This window comes from Neolamprologus brichardi, chromosome 2 (assembly GCF_056152115.1).
Source record: "Neolamprologus brichardi isolate AB-2024 chromosome 2, ASM5615211v1, whole genome shotgun sequence".
NCBI classification, from domain to species: Eukaryota; Metazoa; Chordata; class Actinopteri; order Cichliformes; family Cichlidae; genus Neolamprologus; species Neolamprologus brichardi.
This window is the reverse complement of record NC_142105.1, coordinates 7380044-7400394: the sequence shown is the minus strand read 5'-3', so window position 1 is coordinate 7400394 and position 20351 is coordinate 7380044. Positions and strand designations below refer to the sequence as shown.

The 20351-nt window shown below is 42.6% G+C and overlaps 1 protein-coding gene across 1 annotated transcript in view; it reads right to left on the bottom strand.

Annotated features, from left to right (window-relative positions):
• fat4 (FAT atypical cadherin 4) overlaps positions 1–20351 on the bottom strand; it is a 101135-nt gene that overhangs the window by 7664 nt on the left and 73120 nt on the right. Inside the window, exons 7-15 of the mRNA XM_006798907.3 lie at positions 18332–18512; positions 16334–16584; positions 11773–16122; positions 10093–10197; positions 9367–9674; positions 4675–4760; positions 2939–3118; positions 2355–2479; positions 153–370 (exon numbers count right to left, since the gene is read on the bottom strand). Of these exons, the coding sequence (XP_006798970.2) occupies positions 153–370; positions 2355–2479; positions 2939–3118; positions 4675–4760; positions 9367–9674; positions 10093–10197; positions 11773–16122; positions 16334–16584; positions 18332–18512 (5804 nt within the window). The remainder of the gene's footprint in view (positions 1–152; positions 371–2354; positions 2480–2938; positions 3119–4674; positions 4761–9366; positions 9675–10092; positions 10198–11772; positions 16123–16333; positions 16585–18331; positions 18513–20351) is intronic.

The following is a 20351-nucleotide window of genomic DNA, read 5'->3' as shown; positions in this document are numbered from 1 at the left end:
TGATCCAGGGCTTTAAATTTTAGTGAATAGCCTCCCTTTCTAAGCATAGCTACTTATTTACTGTTCACAAGCATGATTTGGAAAGCTTTTATTGTGAAATTAACTCTTCATTGCCAACTCATTAAACTCACACACAAGGCAACCTTCCTCACCTTAACAGTAGTGTAGTTGCTGCTCTCTTGCACGTGCAGCAGAGTGCCGGTCTTGCTGCGTGTCCTGAACTTGACCTTCAAGTTGCTGGGACCCATGGGGTCAGAGGTCGTTCCCTGCAGAGACCGTCTCAGCAAGATGTCACGTTTTGGGCTCTGCTTCAGGGTGTAGTCCAGGCGGCCAGTGCCGTCCAGAGACAGAGCGGTGTCGGCTGTCATGTCTGTGTGAGAAAGACAGAAAATATCTTGTGACTTCACACGAGTTTCGCAGGCGGCTTTTAAACTTCCATTTCCACTCTGCTCCTGGCGGACGGTCAGGTGCAAATGATTTTCCTAATCCGACTGCCATAACCGCGAATCGGTCCTTCCATTCTTACCAGCGATTACTGATATCTTCCCATAACATCATCGAGTCAGTTTTCAGAACAGCCCGTGTATCGCTGAGCAAGATAATGATTTCTAATAGAGATTAAGTAGGAAAATAACTGAAATGAAAACAAGCCATCTCATTATTACTTAGTGGGATGGCACGTGAATTTTGTGTGCATGTTAACTATCAACCTGAGGCATTGCTAATTGCATCATTTCATTTCAAGAAGCAACAAGCCTTTTGGCATATTTCATTATTACTATAATGAATATGAGCCCTCTTGCTAAGACACTATTAAAAGATTAGTATGTTATCCAGGATAAATAGCCATATGAATGTTAATAAAACACTGATGTGATTATTTCATGAAAGCAGTGTATTTATGAGGATATTTGTATATTTTGGAAAAAGGAAAAAAGGCTCAAAAGTCACTTTTAAGTTTTCTATCTAAAATGTGCTTAGAAATAAGAGCACAGATGAAAATGAAACAGAATTTTAACAGATTCTAAGATTTATCGACAGTCACCGATGACTCTGAGACTCAGAAAAATTGGTGTTGGTGATTTTTTTTACTGTCAGAGACTGACTGCAAGTAGTTGCAGTGACCAGTTCCTGCCGAGAGATTGAGCCTGCAACACCTTCAACCTTTGCACGAGCACAGCTGGACAGGTGTGGGAGGCAACCTGTGTCTAGACAACTGTAGTCTGACTTGAACTCCATTCCATCTGAGACAACTGCCGTCTAATTTACTGATCCAGAGAGATTCCCAACATGTTGCAATCAGTCTCAGTCAGTCTGGGCTAATGGGTGCAACTTCTCTGCGATGGGTCTCTTTGCAACAGGGGACTCAACTCAGCCGGTTGTATTCTGGTTCTATTCCCAAATAAGAGCAATGTTGCTGAGCACCTATGTCATTTTGTAGCAAAGTCACCATTCTGCAGTAACTATCACTATTTGTAAGATTTTGACCCTGAATGTAAGCAGTTATTGTGAAAGTAGATGGGATTTTCTTGCTTATTTATCACAGTTAATTAGCATATTATCTCAAAAAATGTCCGCAAAGTTGCAAAATTGCATTTTCATTGTACCAAATCGCAATAATTTTGGTTGTGCCGCAAACTCCAACCACTGTTCTCTCTAATAGGACTGTAGCACAAGTCTTTCGTGCCACTTATTATCTGAGGATGAATGTTTCTGTCCCACATTCACAGGGTTCAAAAATGTAAATCTTTACACAATCTGTTCTTTAAATTAAATTAACCAGACATATTTTATTCACTGCATTTCTTGTTGTTGTTTATTTTTTTTTCTTTTCTCTTTCCAGCAAACAATACATATGGCACTAAGAAAGCCTGCTCTGCTCCATGTGTGCTAGAAGAAAATGTCTCTCATCCTTTTTTTCGTGCCAGTAAGCAAACCAGCAGATTTCCCACAAAATCAAACCTGATGGCAAACAGGGAAAAGCTCGCAGTAATGATCTTGTTTGTTTCCAGTAACAATATCAAAGTCTTTGAAAAAAATCTGGTAATAATTACCGATAACACCGCAAAACACAATGTTGCACCTTACACAGTAGCTATAAGTTTCTGTCAGTTCTCATGTGTCTCAAAGGGTTTTCTGCATTTTTTTTAGGTCTCTGATGCAAGTCTAATTTATCTCCTATAAAGTACACAGATGCTTTGAAATGAAGCTCAGAACCCACCGATGTGGTCTATATTAAGCTACATGGTGCAGTATGATGACTCAGGAGGGATAATTCATAAATAATCATGGCAGAATATTCCTAAGTAAGTGCAAACTCAGCAAAAAGAGAGACTTCAAAGACATATACTTACATTTCTCACAGAATTTGCCAGTGAAGCCATCCACACACTGGCATTGTTGCCAAGACCAGTGGTCCACACAGGTGCCCCCGTGTCTGCAGGAGCTGGTGGTGCAGGCTCCTTCCAGTCTCGGACATCTATGGACACAATAACACACAAACTGACAATCAGACAGTGAATTTGACAAGTCAGCCACACAGGCGGGGGGTCCGCGGAAAAAGGAAACTCCAAAAACAGGAGCAGATGAGCTGTGATTTCTATTCCCGTGCGGCAATACAAAAAAACCCATAAAGAACCTCAGAGAATTAGCATATTAAAAGATCTGTCCTCGCTTCGCTATTCACGAGGAAGAGACAGTGAGGAAAAAAATTCTCGGGAATTCTGCAATTGGTTTCCCCCGTCAAAAATCTTCCATTTGTACTTCAAAAAAAAAAGAAGACATCTTTTTAAAAACTCCCGAGAGGGTTTGAAAGTGTGAACAGATGTCCCACAGCGAGAGTCAAGGAGGTTAGAGAAGACGGACAGATGGGAAGAAGAAAAAGGAGATGGAGAGAGGCTGGGAGCGGGAGTAAAGGGGGAGAGGTTGGGATGCGGACCTGTCAAGGATGCCATGCGATGCCAGCGCCTGACTGGGCTCCAGCGGGCGGCCGTTGACGGCAAACTCCATGATGCAGCCGACAAAGTCGTGGGTGGCGACCTGACCGCGCCGATGAATGATGGGTTCTATTGACCTGACGCCTCCCACAGAGAGCCTGTTGGGCTGCACATCGAGGATCCTACAAACACGCACACAGATAGACGAACAGGATGGATCACGACAGAAAGGAACATATGAGCAGAAATCCAAAAGCTCAAAAATGCATTCAAGTATTCAAAGCACACACACAGACACGCACATTTTCACAAGCTTACACAGAAAAACAACGTGGGTCAGCGAGTTTCACAACAATATGGTCCCAAGACCCTTGCAAAATAAACCTTTGCTGATCTCTATGGCCTTTCCTCATCTGCCAAATCTGTCTCTCATGCATACACACATATACAATACGCACACACACAGCTAAAAACACACAGAAAAACATGCACAGTCTCAAGTTTTCGCCCCACAGGGCCTGGCTCTGTGCAGCAGCACTGGTCATCCAGTAATTTAATGACGGTTTACATCATATATCACATATTTGCAACAGATGACTTCATTCTGACTTTGAGTCATTTGTGTAGAAATATGTAAGAGAAAGGCATTTTAAGCAATTTGCATACAACGGAAGACAGTAACACAGGAGTAAAGGTCACAATGCTTTGTCTACAGCATTAAGGAATTTTCACTGTAATAAAAAGAATTAAAGGTCAACACTTTAACCAATATAGCCATAAATATTTGTTTGAACAAAAGTAAATTTTCATTCTTTGCTCTCTACTTTAAAGATTAGCACTTAATAGAACTGGAAGCATCACTGTGAAGCTAAAGGTTGAACCTCTGCGATTAATCTCTAAAGTACTGCTTAAAGAAAAACAGTTAAGGCAAGACAAAAATATAAATTGCTGCTTACTGTTATGAAGCTTCCTAACAAAGTTCACTTTGTTCTTATGAATCATCTTGTGGGTCATTTAACTCACAAAATGTCTAAATTAAGCAAAGGGAAATAAACCATGCTAAGTTTATCCTGAGAAATGGCAGCTGAAACGCAAGCTGTTTTCTCATTTTCAGATGTAAACTTTGACAAGTGTATTGAGAATGTCAGAGGAATACAGTCGAGACCTCGGATGTTGCGTTAGATGTCTTCTCAGTCCTCGAAATGCACAGTTTGGTTTACACGAGTGCCTGAGTAGAGCCTCAAGGACACACTTGGACATTAAATGGAATTTGTACTAAGGAGGTGGCAGAGTGATGAGTCTTCTAAGGTAACCTCTAGAAAAGTTGAAAAGTTCAAGGATACAGAACATCTGTGCAAGCTGCTGCACATACAGCAACATTTTAAAGCCATAAAATGTTGGAAAACACGGATCGTCATCCATTGACGAGAAGGACAATATGTGGTTAATTAAACCTCTTGATTATGTAGTGTTGATTCACTGCAGAGTGCAACGCAACAGCTGTAAAATATTAGACAAGTATGCTCACACCAGGTATACAAAACCTTTTGGTTATGTATGACTTTCCATTATTTTTACAGTTGTGAAAAATTATTCATCAAGTTTTCCAGTCCTCAGAAGTGAAACTGTCAACAGCGCTTTCCCATTTACAGTTTCTACGGATCATAGAAACAGCTGCTCAGCGTACTGGGCAATACATGCATATATGTGTTTGTGTGTGTGTGTGCTGCTTTCTTACCAGTCAGTGTGCACTGCCACGTTGCTCACAGCACAGTAGCCTGGTTCCTGGTCATCACCACACAGGTCCACGGTCAGGGATGCAGCCTGCATGATGACAAGAACACACATACTGCTGTCACGTGTGATTCTCTTTAAGAGAAACAGCTGTGAAGCTACACTGACTCACACAATTATTGTTCAGGGAGGAAATTACATTTAAGTAAAAAAATGTTTCTGGAAGAGTGTGGTCGACATAAACACCAACAACATGTGTCACTCACTGTTATTTGTGGTGGGGGTGGGCCATAAAACACTCAGTCAATATCAGTCTATCAGTCACTTTTTCTTTGTTAACAGTGTTTTTCCAGAATGTGGACCCCCCCCCCCCCCCCCCCCCCCCCCCCCCTTTTCATTTGGGGCTTAAGCACAGGATGCATTTCAAATTGTTTTTTAGCAAATGTATCTATACTCCTTTTGTTAGTGGTCAGTTTAAAGACAGTCCCATGTAAAAAGGGACACATGCTAAAAATACGTTCAAAATAGGGCACCGGTGGTAAACCATTTTCTTTGCAGGTTAAATAAAATATTTGAGTAACTAAACTAATTTTATGTTATTAATGGAGCAATTCAATATATTTGGACTATATCTTCATTAAAACAAAACAAAACAAAAGTCTACAACCTGTGAAAAATTGAGCTAAAATCTGCATTTCCTCAAATGGCCACTTGGGAATGGTTCCAAAAGCAGGTAACTCCCATAGAAAGGACAAAACATGACTGTAGCTTCTGGACTGGAGCCATCTTAAGGCTCATACTCATGAGTTTTTTGTCCAACAGAAACCAGAAATGGAGGTTTACCTTTGTCACTTCCATGCAGGCTTAGATAGCAGCAACCAACTAAAGTAATCACGAGAAAGCCGACTGTTTGGGAAATACACACTTTTCCCTAAGGTCAGGTGGTTGCCAGGGGTTCACTGACCAATCTGTGTGAGTGGGGATTGCCTTCAGCATCCAACAACCACCGACAAGTGGTCAGGGAATACTCATATTCACCTCATAACCAGTGGTTGCCAGGTGGTTGCAGACCAGTCTTTAGGCTTCTGTCACTTGATCCTAAATTGTCGTCATGACAATTGGCGTCACGTGTCAGCACGACCTCTATAGCCGTAAGCTGTTTAGCTTAGCACAAAGCCTGGTACAGACTTATTCTGTCAGAGGGTTATAATAACCAGCTAGCATCATCTTTGAAGTTCAGTACTCAAAAGATTTTCCATTTTGTGCTAAGCTAAGCTGTGTGCTGGTAAAATCATATCCAACTTATATATTAAAGCGGTATTAATTTTCTCTCTGTTATACCAGATGGTGAATAAGTATTTCCAAAAATGTTAAGCTTTTTCTTTCTTCTAAAGATGGCAACAGCTGTTTAATTAAACCCCATATTGTGACAGTGAACGACAGAGGGACAGAGCAACCTGATGGGTGCTATATGCTTATTGTTCAAAGTTTATTGTCACAAGAGAACAAAATCCTCAAACCAATTGTATTTCCTTCCCAATTCCCTGCCTGAAGTATTTAACGGCTAATTACTAAACCCTAAAACCCATCAGAATGTGTGAATAGAAATAAATATTTTCTCAAGCAATGTTGGCATATCTTTTACTCATGAGTTCTGGCACCATAAGCTGAGGGTTACTTCACTCAGATGAGTTACAGTATATGCTCCTGAACATTTGTGTTCCTAAGTCTTGTTCAGTGGTTAATGTGAGCTTTGTTCACCACAAGCCATGCAGTCACATTATTTTTCTTTATTTCATGAGTGTTCGATGGGAGAGGGGCACAGAAATGCCATACATTACAGCAAGCGTTTCCCGTTTCCCGTTAATGGGACAAAAGCTTTTGGCCAGATGTGGATTATTCTCTTTTCTCCCTCTGTGCTCAGAGAAGAAACGACCCTGCTAGAAAAAAATAATAAAAATGGGCTGGTGAGGAAACTGCCCGGAAAAGTGTGTGAACGTGTTGAAAAACCAGGGCAATCACGCTCCACCTCTCGTGGAGCTTAAGTAAATACGGACCACACTGGCTTGCATCTCTGACACAAATCATCCACGGCCCCACCGGGCACACACACACACACACTTCATTTAGTACACTCGTGTCACACCCGAGTCAGACACACGAACACACATAATCAAATGAGAAAAAACTACAGAGACAAGAACGAGTCGAAGAACAACAGGACGCATATGTGACTCCGAGGCGCCATAAAGAACATCAGAACCACATAAACATTTTATTAATGTTTTTCCTGTGATCAAAGGCACTGCAGTCATGCTTCTGCATTCACTGTCAACTGTCACGAGCTGTGCAGAAGGAATAATTTCTCAAAAGAAACCTTAGAAATGAAGAGCAAATGCATCCCCCAAAAAAATGAGGAGTGTATTTTTCAGCTTGGCTAGCACTGGAGGAAATTTGAAGAAAGCACCACAGGAGATCATTGTTTTCCCCATGACTAATACAATGGGGTGGGGTGGGGGTGGGACCACAACCTTACTCTCTGTTGTGGTACATGAGCTGAGTAACATTTGTTTTGTGCTTGTTTCTAGGACAAATAACTCACTTAATCCAAAACGTAATGATTTGCTGCTGGTGTTAATCAGCGGCAGCGAGTCCTAAACTGTCAAACTGAATTTGAAACATCATTGTCAGAAGATTTGAGTTTGTTCTCACGCGATATCACTGTAATTGGTATTAATGTATAATTTAATCCAAATAATGCTTGTTATTCTTCTACTCACCACCAAAATGTGATCTAAGAGTACAGAAACACTGCATCTTTGACAAGAATGACTCATCCGAGGTTTTTCCTTTTTTGTATTCACAAATCTCCATGGAGATTTCTGTTTATAGTTTCAACCACTACTCCTCTTTTTTTTCATGCCCTCAAAGATTACTACAAACTCTGCAAAATGAAATTGATCAGCTTTTCAGACTGCAGAGCAGATGGTCCGGCACGGCAACACGAGGACAAGTATGTTGTAGTTGGAGCTGCCAGGCAGCAGGAAGACAGAAAGACCACAGAGATGTTTAATGGATGTAGTGAAGGAGGACGTGCACAAGGCTGTTGTGACACAAAGATATGCCACGGATAGGGTGAGATGGAGGCAAATCACCCACTGTGGCAACGCCTAAAGGGAGCAGCCGAAAGAAGTGGTTGTTCTCAAAAACAGCTCTAATCCAGTTGGCCTTCATTAGGTTAAAAAAAGAAGCAAAATCTGACACGGATATGGTTCTGTTTGGGAGCTAATGAGTAACGGTTGAGAAATTTCACATTTTACATTAGAAAAGATTATTTTTCTTTGTTTATGGCACTTGGACCAATAGCTGCAGTGTTAACCACAAATACAGAAGCAAAGAGAAACATGTCAAACTTTATGAAATGCACTTTGACGTTGCATTCAAATGCTTTTGCTAAATACAGTTAATGGTACTGTAGATTGTATATTAAAGGACGCGACATTAAAATAAACTCACTTGGAACAAGGCAATATGGCTGTTTGAATTTTGACACCGATGCTTTGGATGCTTTAAAGCTGGAAACAGTTACATCCTTCCTTAAACTCTCCACTGAACCTTTAACTATTACCATTTTCCATTACTGTGGTTTAAAACTGACGTCTTCGTACACTGTAACTCGTTGGACTGAGACAATTTGCCTAACATTTATGGTATTTGACAATTAAAACTGATTCCTGCAGAGATGACAGTAACTGAGATGGCTGCAGTATCTGTGAACTCTCTGCTCCCTCTGATTACTTGGAGCCTTCACGGTGAAGCAGTGCATGACCGTGTCCGTGGTTTGCGTCTGCTTTCGGGATTGGCTCAGAATTTAGGCGCAGGAACGCAGAACAGACCTCAAGCCTGGCCACCGAAATGACCCGTAGCACCTTTTGCAAACACGGTGATCAGGTTCACTTTACACCGCTCAAGGGAGCTGGCACTTCAGGCGTGACATACTCACATTTCTCTCTCATTCTTCAACAGCCCCAACATGACCACCTTCGCATAATATTCACCGGGTACCATTTGCGGACAGAATCACAGCTTTCAACGTGTGCTGTATTCCTTTACACTCGTCACTCTGCACCATCTCAAAACTGACAATTTAACGATTTTACCAGCTTCCTATGAAACTCCCAGTGCACGGTGGGAAATGACAGATTTGAAGTCCAGCAGGAGAGCTACATTATAGAAGGCTTGACAGGGCCTAGCTGGATTTTTTTCCCTCCTCCTGCCTTGCCACTGCATTGCTGGCAGGGAGAAGCCTCTCATTCAGAGCACAGGAGACAGGATTTCAACCTTCATGGCCATTTTGGATCCTGGTATTGTAAATCACAACTAGCAATAAAATATAATTACAAACCATGAAAACCATAAGCTGAGCTACCCGTGGTTTGGGGAAGTTTAATTATCATCTGATGGTGCAAAAAAGAATATAAGGCCAAATTTGGAGGCAGCTCCAGCTATAAAAGCTCAGGACATAAATGCTATTGAATGTACAGTCCCTTTGCAACTATGCAGCATTTTCTGATTTTCCTAAATGTTTTTGCTGCTAGACCCATAAAAACTAATATGCCACTTAAAGCAAGAGCGAATGATGAGAAACATTTAGAGTATGAGATATTTTCTATCGTAAAAAAACAGGAATTCTTACCATCCCAGCTCTCCTGGCAATGACTGTGTGGAACTGCCCATCCGAAACTTTTATCATGGTCATCAATTTATAAGTTCCACTTCCCAAGTTAAAAGAGAAGCGCATCTGTCCCTCGAAGATCTCCAAAGCCAGGAACTCCGCCTTGTCTCCGGTCTGGTTATCGTGGTTATATAAAAGCAGCGCGTTGCTCTTCAGGGTAGCAAACTTGATATATATGTAGTTATTGTTGGGATCCAGAGACGGAAACTCCATGTAGGAGAGCTCCTCAAAGCCATAGCTGTTCAACTCGCAGTGCTTGCCGAAAACCCCTGAGGAAAAAAACAGACCGAAAGTGGAATCATGGAGGAAGCCAATGAATGATTCACAGTGCTGCTGTGATAAAAATATCTACAGATAAAACAGAATCTTTATCAAGCAGCATTATCTTCTTTGTATATAGAAGTAACAGAGCAGATATTGTAGCTGTGTGATCACAGTCTTCAAAAGACTCTTCAAAAAGTTGAAAACTTTTTTTTCTTGCATCAACTGGAGACTACTACTGAGGACAGCAATACAACACGTGAAAAATGGAGACAAAAAATGAAATGACAGTTTCCACATTTGTTTAAGAAATCAAGGGTTAAAAATGAAATAGCTGCCGGGAGAGTACACATCTGAATTTGTCCATCTTGCTTTTCAATTTAGCGGGACTCTGTAATAGCCTGAAAGTTTCCTACTATTACTTACCAAATGGACAATGACAGTAATATCCATCCACTCGATTCTGACAGGACCCGCCATTAAAACACGGGTTACACTCACAGTGATTGATGATGGAATCACACGTTTTGCCTGGGTTCACAGAACAACACAAATTAAAATGGATGGGGTGGCAGACAACACAGGAAAACCCCAAAGGGAACACAGTTCACTTTCCCCACAGGCCAAGTCATGCACGCCTTTCATCGCCTCACAGCTGAGAAATGCGCTGCAAAAAAAAAGATCCATTTAACTACGTACTACACCTTTAAATCTCATTCGAGCTCAAACAACAATACGATAAAAGTGAAAACTGTAAGTTCACCTGTTTCAGTGCAGTTTCACAAAGCTATTTTGGAAATAGCATTGCTTGCCCAAGATGATATCATTTGACCAAGAACAACATCTTGAAACTTTTATAGGAAAAAACACGAAATGATCTCATTCAACTGGCAGATTCCTCTCACTAGGAATAATCAGATTTTCAAACTCATTGCAAATTATGTTTGGACGAGGCTGTTTTTTTTTTGGTTTTGTTTTTGTTTTGTTTGTGTGGGATTTTTTTTTTGCAGGGCAGAAAGGCAAATAGTTGGAATGTACACAAATGGCCACCATACATACAATCAAACATATAAATGAAGTTTAAACATCACGATAAGGAATGCGAATACAAATAATACACTGGCTTCGAGAGAACAAACGGTTCATGAGTGGTTACATTTTTTAAAAAGATTGACAATGAACTTTTGAAAATGCATTTTATGCTGTAAATCTTGAGACAAGTTGCTTAATGGAGACAGATTCTGCTGCCAAACACCAGTTGTGGAAACAGGAAGTTGAGAGTTCACCAGGAGGGCATGCAAACTACTGTAAGTCAATAGGTGGATTTCTGCAGGAGGGTCATTTATCTTGATGAAACCTAAAGAATTGTGCTCATTTTTTATCATCATAATAAAAAAGGACAGTAATGACTTGACTTGAGGCAAATTGCCTGCTACAGCCCGCTTTGAAAATGTCTTTCAGATGCTACAGTCAGAGGCTGAACAACATACAAGGTCCAAATGACCTTGAATGTAATTCCACTTAAAATCCACTCCCTTTTTATCAAGGGTAATAATGAAGCATATTCATTACATTTGCAAATTAAAAGGCCTGATTGGATCTGTTATAAAGCTGCTCATTTGTCATGCAGCTCAAACCCCTGCCAAATGAGAAATCCTTGATTAAGAAATCCCTGTGTATACAGTGGGATCAGAGATGTATCTGTGTGTGGCCAGAGTTGCATGCACATGAACACACACAATGAAATGCGATAGTGGTGAACTGCGTGTGGAGCCTAGTCTTGACTACGGTCAGCTTCGCATCATCCTCTTTATTAAAGCAAACATGGCGGGCTGATATGCATCACAGCTGATACCCCCCGCCCCCCAAACAGCAATCCAAAAATCAAACTGTTTTTGGCAGTGGTGCTTGTATGCTATGGCTACAACACCTCCTGGAAACATTCAGAAGCAAATATTTTCATTGGACCTAAAGTCATCTGTGTGACTCCAGTATTGTGGGAGTTTTAATGCGTGCATGTGTGCGTGTCCCCACGTGCTTTTTTCCAAGCCTAACACGAGTGGCTTTGAGTTCAGACATAAAATGTGACTCCTGCGTGTGTAGTACCTGCAAAGCCGGATTTACAGAGACAGTTGAAACCGCCTGGGAAATTCTGGCACAGCGCCCCGTTCTTGCAGGGATTGGAAAGGCATTCATTGACATCCCTCTCACAGGCCTTGCCGGTGAAACCTTCTGGACAGGTGCAGGAGAAATCCCCCACCAGATTATGGCAGGTGCCGCCATTGTGGCAGGGCGATGGCTGGCACTCATCGATGTCCGTCTCACACAGAGCTCCTGTGTATCCTGGCCTGCAGCTGCAGGCGTAGGGCTGCAGGGGGTGGTTGGAAACAAGGATCACTGGGACGCTTTCTTCTGTCTTAATATCAGGCCCGACACTGAGACGCCTCTTGCAGCTGCCTCCATTCTGGCACGGGTTGCGTGTGCAAGGATCATGGTCCACCGCATCTATTTGCACCCCGCTCTGTCTATATAAAATGTCTTTGATACTCTGGAAGAATGTGGCCACGCCGCTCGGGTTGACATATTGTCCGTGGCCACGTTTCACAGCTGCCATCACGAAAGTCTGATTGTTGAGCTCAAACGCTCCATAAATCAGCACCCCTGTGCCTAGTCCTGCTAGCTGAGAGTTGGCAATGCGTAGGAAGCTGAGGTAGTGGTTGGTGAGGAAGCTTTTGACTCCGTCAGAGTGGAGTCGGATGAGTATGCTGTTATCCACCGTAGCATTGTTGAAGCCCATGAAGAGGACTTTGGCTGTGTTACTAACTGAACCGTGGACACCGTCGCTGCTGCGGATGGTTAGGTCAAACGTCCCATCTGTTGAGCGAGCTTTAGAGTTGAGGTTGCACGTTCCAGTTGGGATACTAAACAGACCTGAAGATGGAGGTATAAGGGAACAGTGGAACCTGTCCTGAATATCCGGGTCTTGGGGTCTGACGTCTCCCAAAGAACCACCAGGAAACATGTTTCCAAAGTAGTGGACCAAGATTTCCATGGACCTGGGCTCTGAAGGGTTGTCATTCTGATCATTTATTTTCACGTGAACTGTTCCCGTGGAGGACATTTGCGGCACGCCAGAATCCTTGATCACAACAGAGAGGTAGAAATCACTAATCTGCTCTCTGTCAATCTCCCGACTTGTGGTTAAGACTCCAGCTGGACTGAGGCTGAAGTAGCTTTTGGCAGAGCCAGAACTGAGGAGGCTATATAGAAAGGGGCCTTGGTTGGGTGGTAGATCTGGGTCAGAGGCTGTCAGTGTTGTGACTGCAGTGCCAGCTCTCTGGTTCTCCATGACCTCAGCGTAGGTTTTAGTTAAAGTCGGGCCGTTATCATTGATATCTTCAAGATTCACAATCACCGTGGTGCTTCCGGTTGCGGGAGGTGTGCCAGTATCCACAGCGAGAATGGTCAGATTATACACAGGAATTGTTTCTCTGTCTAGCTCTGCAGCCACAGACACTTGGCCAGTTTTTGCGTTGATTGTAAAAATATTTTTATCAGACTCAGGAGCTATGGAGTAGGAAAATCTGCTCCAGCTTGGGACAGAGTCCGAGTCTTCAGCACTCACAAAAGTCACCAGACCACCGGTTGAGAGACCTTCACTGACCTGGACATCATAAAGTTCATTAGTAAAAACAGGCGGATCGTTTGCATCGAGAATAGTGATATTCACAAACACCTCATCGATATCTGCCCCACGGATGCTTCCTGCGTTCTTGGCTAACACTTTCAGTGAAACCTTCTCCTCTTTCTCACGATCCAGAGTACCTGTGACATAAATCTGGCCCGTCCTCTTGTTGATGCCAAAGCCCTTCTTTCTGCTCCTACCAAAAATGAGGTAGTAAACTACTCCATCTTCTCCTTGGTCTCGATCACTGGCAAATACTTCCCCTACCACTGTTCCTTTTGGAGCAGCTTCTGAGATTTCAAAGTAGTACTGTTTGGAGACAAAGCGCGGCACGTATTCGTTGGCTCCCTTTAGCTGAATGTTGACGTTGGCGAAGCTGCAGCGCTCTTCGTCTGGGACATTGAAGGCCTTGACTGTTAAATGGTAGACCTGCTTAGCCTCATAATCCAAGAAGCCCTGGGTGGTGATGATGCCCGTGTTCGGGTCAATAACAAAGAGGTCACTGTCTGACGATTGAATCACATAAGCCATGACTGCGTTAGCTCCCGAATCAAGGTCTGTAGCATTCAGTTTGATCACGGTGGTGCCACTGGGAACGTTCTCCTGCACAATGGGGAAGTACTCATCGGGATCAAACACAGGAGGGTTGTCGTTCACATCAGTCACGTGTACTGTGACTGAGACGTAGCTTGTTTTTGCAATCCAACCACCGTCAGTGGCTGAAACCCTAAGCTCATGCTGTTGCTTTTCTTCAAAGTCCAGAGGGTGAGCTAAGGATAACACTCCAGTTCTACTGTTAAGTGCAAACAGACCCTTGTCGTTGCCTGAAGTAATATTGTACATGATAAGGCCATTCATCTCTTTGTCTTTGTCTCTTGCAGACAGGGTCCTTATTGATGTTCCCACAGCAAGGCTTTCAGGTACAGTAGCTGAGATTTGGCTTTGCGAGAACTCGGGTGTGTGGTGGTTTTCCTCCGTAACTGCTATACTCACTGTCGTCTGTGCAGACAACGGAGGATTTCCTTTGTCGCTTGCAGTGATTTTAATCTGGAAAATTTTATTCATATCTGATGTAAGCAAAGAGGCAACAGTAATCCATCCACTTGTTTTATCTAGTTTGAATTTACTAGAGCTATTTCCACCTGTCATTAGGTACTCTACCTCGGAATTAAGGCCAAAATCTTTCTTGTCCTGAGCTACAACCCTGAGCAGTCGGGTGCCAACTTTTACACTTTTAGTGACAGGTGTAAAGTAGCTGGGGGAATTAAACTCAGGGGGATTATCATTGCTGTCTACAATGTTCACAATAACTGTTGTCTCACTCATCAAAGGCTTGAGTGCTCGGTCCGAGGCTGTCACAATGAAGCTGTGGCGGTTTATATTTATACTGCTAGCACCTGTTGAGTTCTGATATTTTAACTGCTGCTTTACAAATATCTCTCCAGTGCTGGCATTAATTCTAAAATACTCTGACTGGGATCGGATGAAATAGAAAATTTTGCCGTTGAAATCCTCGTCGGGATCAGTGGCGGACACCCGTGTGACCAGAGAGCCCACCTCTGTGAGCTCAGGATAGTCCAGATAGTAAGACGGTCGACTAAATCTGGGGGCATTATCATTAATATCAGTTATGAACACGGTGACATCTGTGCTTACTGTCCAGCCGCTGTCATGGGCAGACACTTTGACAATGTAGTGATTAGTGTCTTCTCTATTGAGTGGCCTGCTAATTGTTATGTCTCCTGTGTTTGGATTAATATTGAATGGAAGGCTGGTATCTGTAATTGAATATCGACTAATGGCATTTGAACCGGCATCCTCGTCAGTGGTGGTGACTCTGGTGACAGTGTAACCCACAGGGGCGTTTTCAGCCACTGTAGCACTGAAGATCTTGGAAAACCTGGGGGCATTGTCATTCACATCCAGTACGTTGATTAGTACTTTGACTATTGTGTTTTTGGGTGGCAAACCGCGGTCAGTGGCTTTAACTTTCAAAGTGTACAGAGCCACCTTCTCCCGGTCCAGTGGCCTGGTGGTTCGTATTTCACCGGTGGCTCGATTGATGCTGAAACTGTTTTCTTTGTTGCCCTCAATGATGGCATATTCCAGCTGTCCATTTGGCCCACTGTCCAGATCAACGGCAGAGACCATAAGCACCCCCTTGGGTGGAAGATTCTCCAGTATCTCAGCATGGAAGGGATCCTTATCAAATACTGGGTGATTGTCATTCACATCCAGCACAGCTATTTCCAATTTCTCATAAGAGGAGTAAGGTGGGAAGCCCTGATCTCTGGCCTCAATCCAGAGGACATACTTCTGTATGTTTTCATAATCCAGCGGATGTCTGATAGACAACTTGCCTGACAGCTGGTCGATATGAAAAGCATTATCCAGGTTCCCACTGGCAATGTAATATGACAGCGGCCCGCCTCTCATAGAAGAACCGGTCACAGTTGTAACAATGTGGTTGCTTGGCTGGCTTTCAGGGAATGTGAACACACGCTCCCTCAGCTTAATGACAGGGAAGTTTCCTCCAGTAACAAAGCGAACAGTCACGGTAGTCGTATCTGTTTTGGGATTAGCTCCGCCGTCTTTTACTCGAACTGTAAGTGTAACTTCTGAATTTCCAGTTAGCCTCTCGTTGGCAGTGATGGCACCTCTGACTGGGTCGATCTTGAATTTCTCAGCATTGCGGCCCATCAGGGAGTAGTGTAGCTGGGAGTTTGAACCAGAGTCCTCATCAGTGACAGTAACGGCAAAGACCAAGGACCCTGAAGACATAAATGTTAATGAATGAGTCTTTGGCACAGTGATTTAGTAGACTAATTACTTATGTAGACATTAGAAAAATAGAGTTTGTTTTAGCATTTTCTGACATAGTTAAAATATTAAGCTATGCCTAATAACACAGTACAATGACAGAGAAAAAGAAAAGGTGCACACCACAACTTTTATTTAGCACCATGTAATGCATGTGCTCACCTGCTGCAGTAGATGCGGGGATGTGGGTGACATAGGGGTGGTGGTGGAAACGTGGGGGGTTGTCATTAATGTCCGCCACTGTCACGGACACAGTAGCAGAGCTGGACAAGCCCTCGGGCTGGCCTCCATCTGTTGCCACTACCAGCAGCTGGTAATTGGCCCTGTCTTCTCGGTCCAGCAGCGAGCTGGTGATAATCTGTCCTGTAGCTGGGTTGATGGAGAACTGACCGTGTCCTCCGGTCAGGCTGTAGCTGTAGGATAAACACAGAAGGACATGTTTTAGTGAAAAACAAAAACAAAGACTGCAAAACAATTTGATGACGATAATGATGCTGTATCAGGAATTTTTGCAGTCATCTTTAATACAAATCAATATTATTCATTTGGTGTTATTGAATATCTTTTATTATTCTTTATTGAAACAGCAATTTTGAATTCATCCACACATAATTTCCTGGGGATTATTAAAGTATTTTGATTCTGACATCAAATACTTGCATGACTTAATCCAGTCTATATAGACTGTAGTTATGTCTGCTACTCTGCACTGACTGATGCACCTTGTTCAGTGTGACAAAGTTGCCTATAGAGGGCACTGTTTCAAGGTTCACATTAGCACAGTGAGGGGGGAATATGGTCAGAGATGGTCCCCACACTACACTGCGGTCACATCAAATCAGTGACATATTTAACTAAAGTGTCCATTTGCTTTAATGCTCTGTGGGGTCTAGGCTGCATTCTCCAGAATCATGCATTTGATTTATCTTCCTCATTGTTATATTTGTTATTGTGTAATCCAAAAATGACAAGAATTTTAATAGTTATAAAAATACGTGGTATAGAAAGCAAACAAAACATACATAACATCATGTCAACACTCAGGGGGCTAAAATCTTTTGCTTTCAAACAAATATCAGGTTTCACCCTGTATCTCCCGAGTCTCCAGCAGGACCCAGACATAAATGTAAGCTGACACATACGTGTACACACCAGTGCATATTTTGAAAAGGTTTCTTGAAAAAGCATCCCCCTCCAGAGATGGGATGACAAATTGCAGAACAACGTGTGAATGCAGTGCTGGTGCAAAGCTTATTTGGACATTGAAAACAATGTAAACTGTCCACAGATGCTTGTGGTCAGAACATAGTCCAGAGACAAGTCCATGCTCGGGACTTACATTTAACGGGTTGTGAAAATCAAAACTAATAACTATTTGTAACCAGTTCTGGGCCCCGAACCCCTGATGGGTACATCTCGTTCTGTCATAGACAATTAACATCCTCATTACTATGTTTTGGGAAACTGGAGCACGCTGCGGTACCCCCCAATGTGTACCCAGTGGGGCTACCGAAGAAAGAGAGGGGGTTGGACTTGAGTCAGTGTCCGGCCTGAGAGAGACTGGCCAGAAACTCTTACAAGCTTCCCCATGGAGGGGCTTGTGAGCGTGAAAAAGCTTGAAAATCGCACCCCAAAACAATGACTTTGGGTTTTGACTATGACGCTACACTCCGTGACTAAATTTCTATCATCCATTGCAACATTGGTCTGGAATTTTACAGAGCTGGAAGTGAGTTAAAGAGTTTTACTGTATGGCCCCAAAAGAGTATTTTCACACCAGGGTGTAAAATCAGAGCATGAAATCAAACTGAAGCTGGCCTGACTGTGAAACTCAGTAGTTCCTGGGACCTTATAGAGTGACATCTTATAAGAAGTGGCTTCAGTGACGTATGGAGACTAATGTTTTTATTTTACTCTATTTGATATTTCATGTTCTTTAGAAAAAGATCTTTGGGAAAACTCGGATTTTCCAAGTCAGTTCAGGGAATTTCAAACTTCAACTGTCTGAATATGTTTGAGTGGTTTCATTTTATGAATCTTGTTCAAAAGAGCCATTTCCCACTTTGAATGATCAGAATATCTACAGCATACCAGGGGTCCCACTGACTGCAATAAGTTGGAGTCTGGTTGGAATAAACAACTGGAAATGAAAAAGAATACCTTATAACACCATTAACTCCCACGTCTGCATCAGAGCTGTTGACCAAAAGCACATCTGTCCCAGTTGGGGCATCCTCCATGATGGTGGTGTGAAAGATAGAAGAAGTGAAAACGGGGACATTATCGTTAACGTCATCCACCATAACCGTTACCGTCCCTGTCCCACTCAGTGATGGAGTGCCTGGAGATGGAAGAAAGAAAAAAATAAAACATGACTGACAGTAGCAGTTTACTTCTCCTTGAGTGATCACCTTAAAGAGAAGTGAAGGAGAAACTGACTCACTTGTTGGGACAGAAACAACTCATTAACCTTTCAGCAAACCGAATATGGAGATTATTCCAAGTGACAGAATTACAAACTCTGTTTTTGTGGGGACACGTGAGTGCCATTAAGTCCCCTTCTGACTTTGGACACATGATTTATTGTACATGACTTGTCATTTGCAGCAAGATCCACACTGAAGCAATTCACATTCCTGCAAAGGCTCGACCACACTGTTCCTGCTGCATTTAATTCAAGAAAATGTCTTTAGTCGCGGGTATGCACTTTCCACGGGTTGTACTGTCACATCAACACACATCAGCGAAAAACACATCAAAGGGGCTCAATGTCTCTGAAACCAAATCTTTCAGGCGTCCTTCCTGGGGTCTTGGACGCTCACCGATTTAATCTCCACAGAGAGGTATCTATTTTAAGGTGCGCGGCACTGTGCGAGATATTCGAGCGAGAAGAAGTGCTATTTTCAGCAAAAATCCGACCGTTTTTTTTTCCCAGAGAAGGTGACGAAACACGGTTTGCTGCGACCTGGGGGGATGGATTTAAATCAATACCAGATGAAAACGAGCCGCAATGCAGAAAAACCTGAACAGAAAAAAGACATTCAGGCATCTGCCTTGCTTGAGCTGCCCTTTATAATCCATCCCTAAAAGGCACAGCGAACTGGCTAATCTATATTCCAAACATAAGCGCGAGTTTTCAGGCTTGTTACTGGAAGTCACAATATGGGATCTGGAGACATCCTTAAAAGCTTGATGCTATTTTGAGTTCTTAATGATTTCCATATGGTTTACAGTATGAATAATACAAAGACAGAGAGCACCTGAGGACTGAAAAAAGCTGAGATGTGAAAGCCGTAGGAGCTATTTTTCCCACCTCTTACATGTAGTTGTTCCCTCCTGTAGCTCTCTTCAGGAATCTGTGTGAATATGTCAACTATAATACAACCAAATAAAAACATACACGATCCCGATCTTGTGTCTCATGTCCCTGTGTACTCAGCTGCTCAAAACATCAGATGCTTGAACTTGTGTACCGTGGAGGCCTGGATTAATAAGAGATAATAAAAAACATTTGGATGGTGGCCACCAAGATTCTCTCTTAATGCTCTTAAATAAAGAATCAGAGAAAAGTGGGTGCCGAGGGGTGGAGGGTCAGAAAGAAAGCTAGAGGGATTCTATGGCTTTATTGCGCAGCCAGCGTGGATTAGTTATAAATATGAGGAAATCAGGCCAACATGCTGTTATATTTTGCACCAGTTCTTCTCATTTGGAAGTCAGATGAAACATCTTTGCTGCTGCAGTCTCCCGAGATTATACGCGAGTGCTGTTGACACAATGATGCTTTTCAGTCATATTTATACGCCACTAAAAGGTTGTGTCAGAGGTTTATTCCTGTTAAAAGGGAGTTTTTCCCTTCCCACTCTCACCAAAGCGATTGCTCACAGGGTGTCATCTGATTGTTGGGGTTTCTCTGTTTTCTCTGTATTATTGTGGGTTTTTTAGTTTACAATATGAAGAGCCTTGAGGCAATTGTTGTTGTGATTTCACGCTATATAAATAAAACTGAATATCAATTGCTACTACCTTATCAGTATGAAAAGCAATATAATTTAGAGACCTGTGCATTACATGCAAATCGGAGCTCCCTGCAAATGCTCAAACTACTTAAGAGTGTGTGTGTTTGTGTGTTTGAGCACAAAGAAAATCCTCCACAGGCTCTACAGCTGCTGGGGAATTGCTG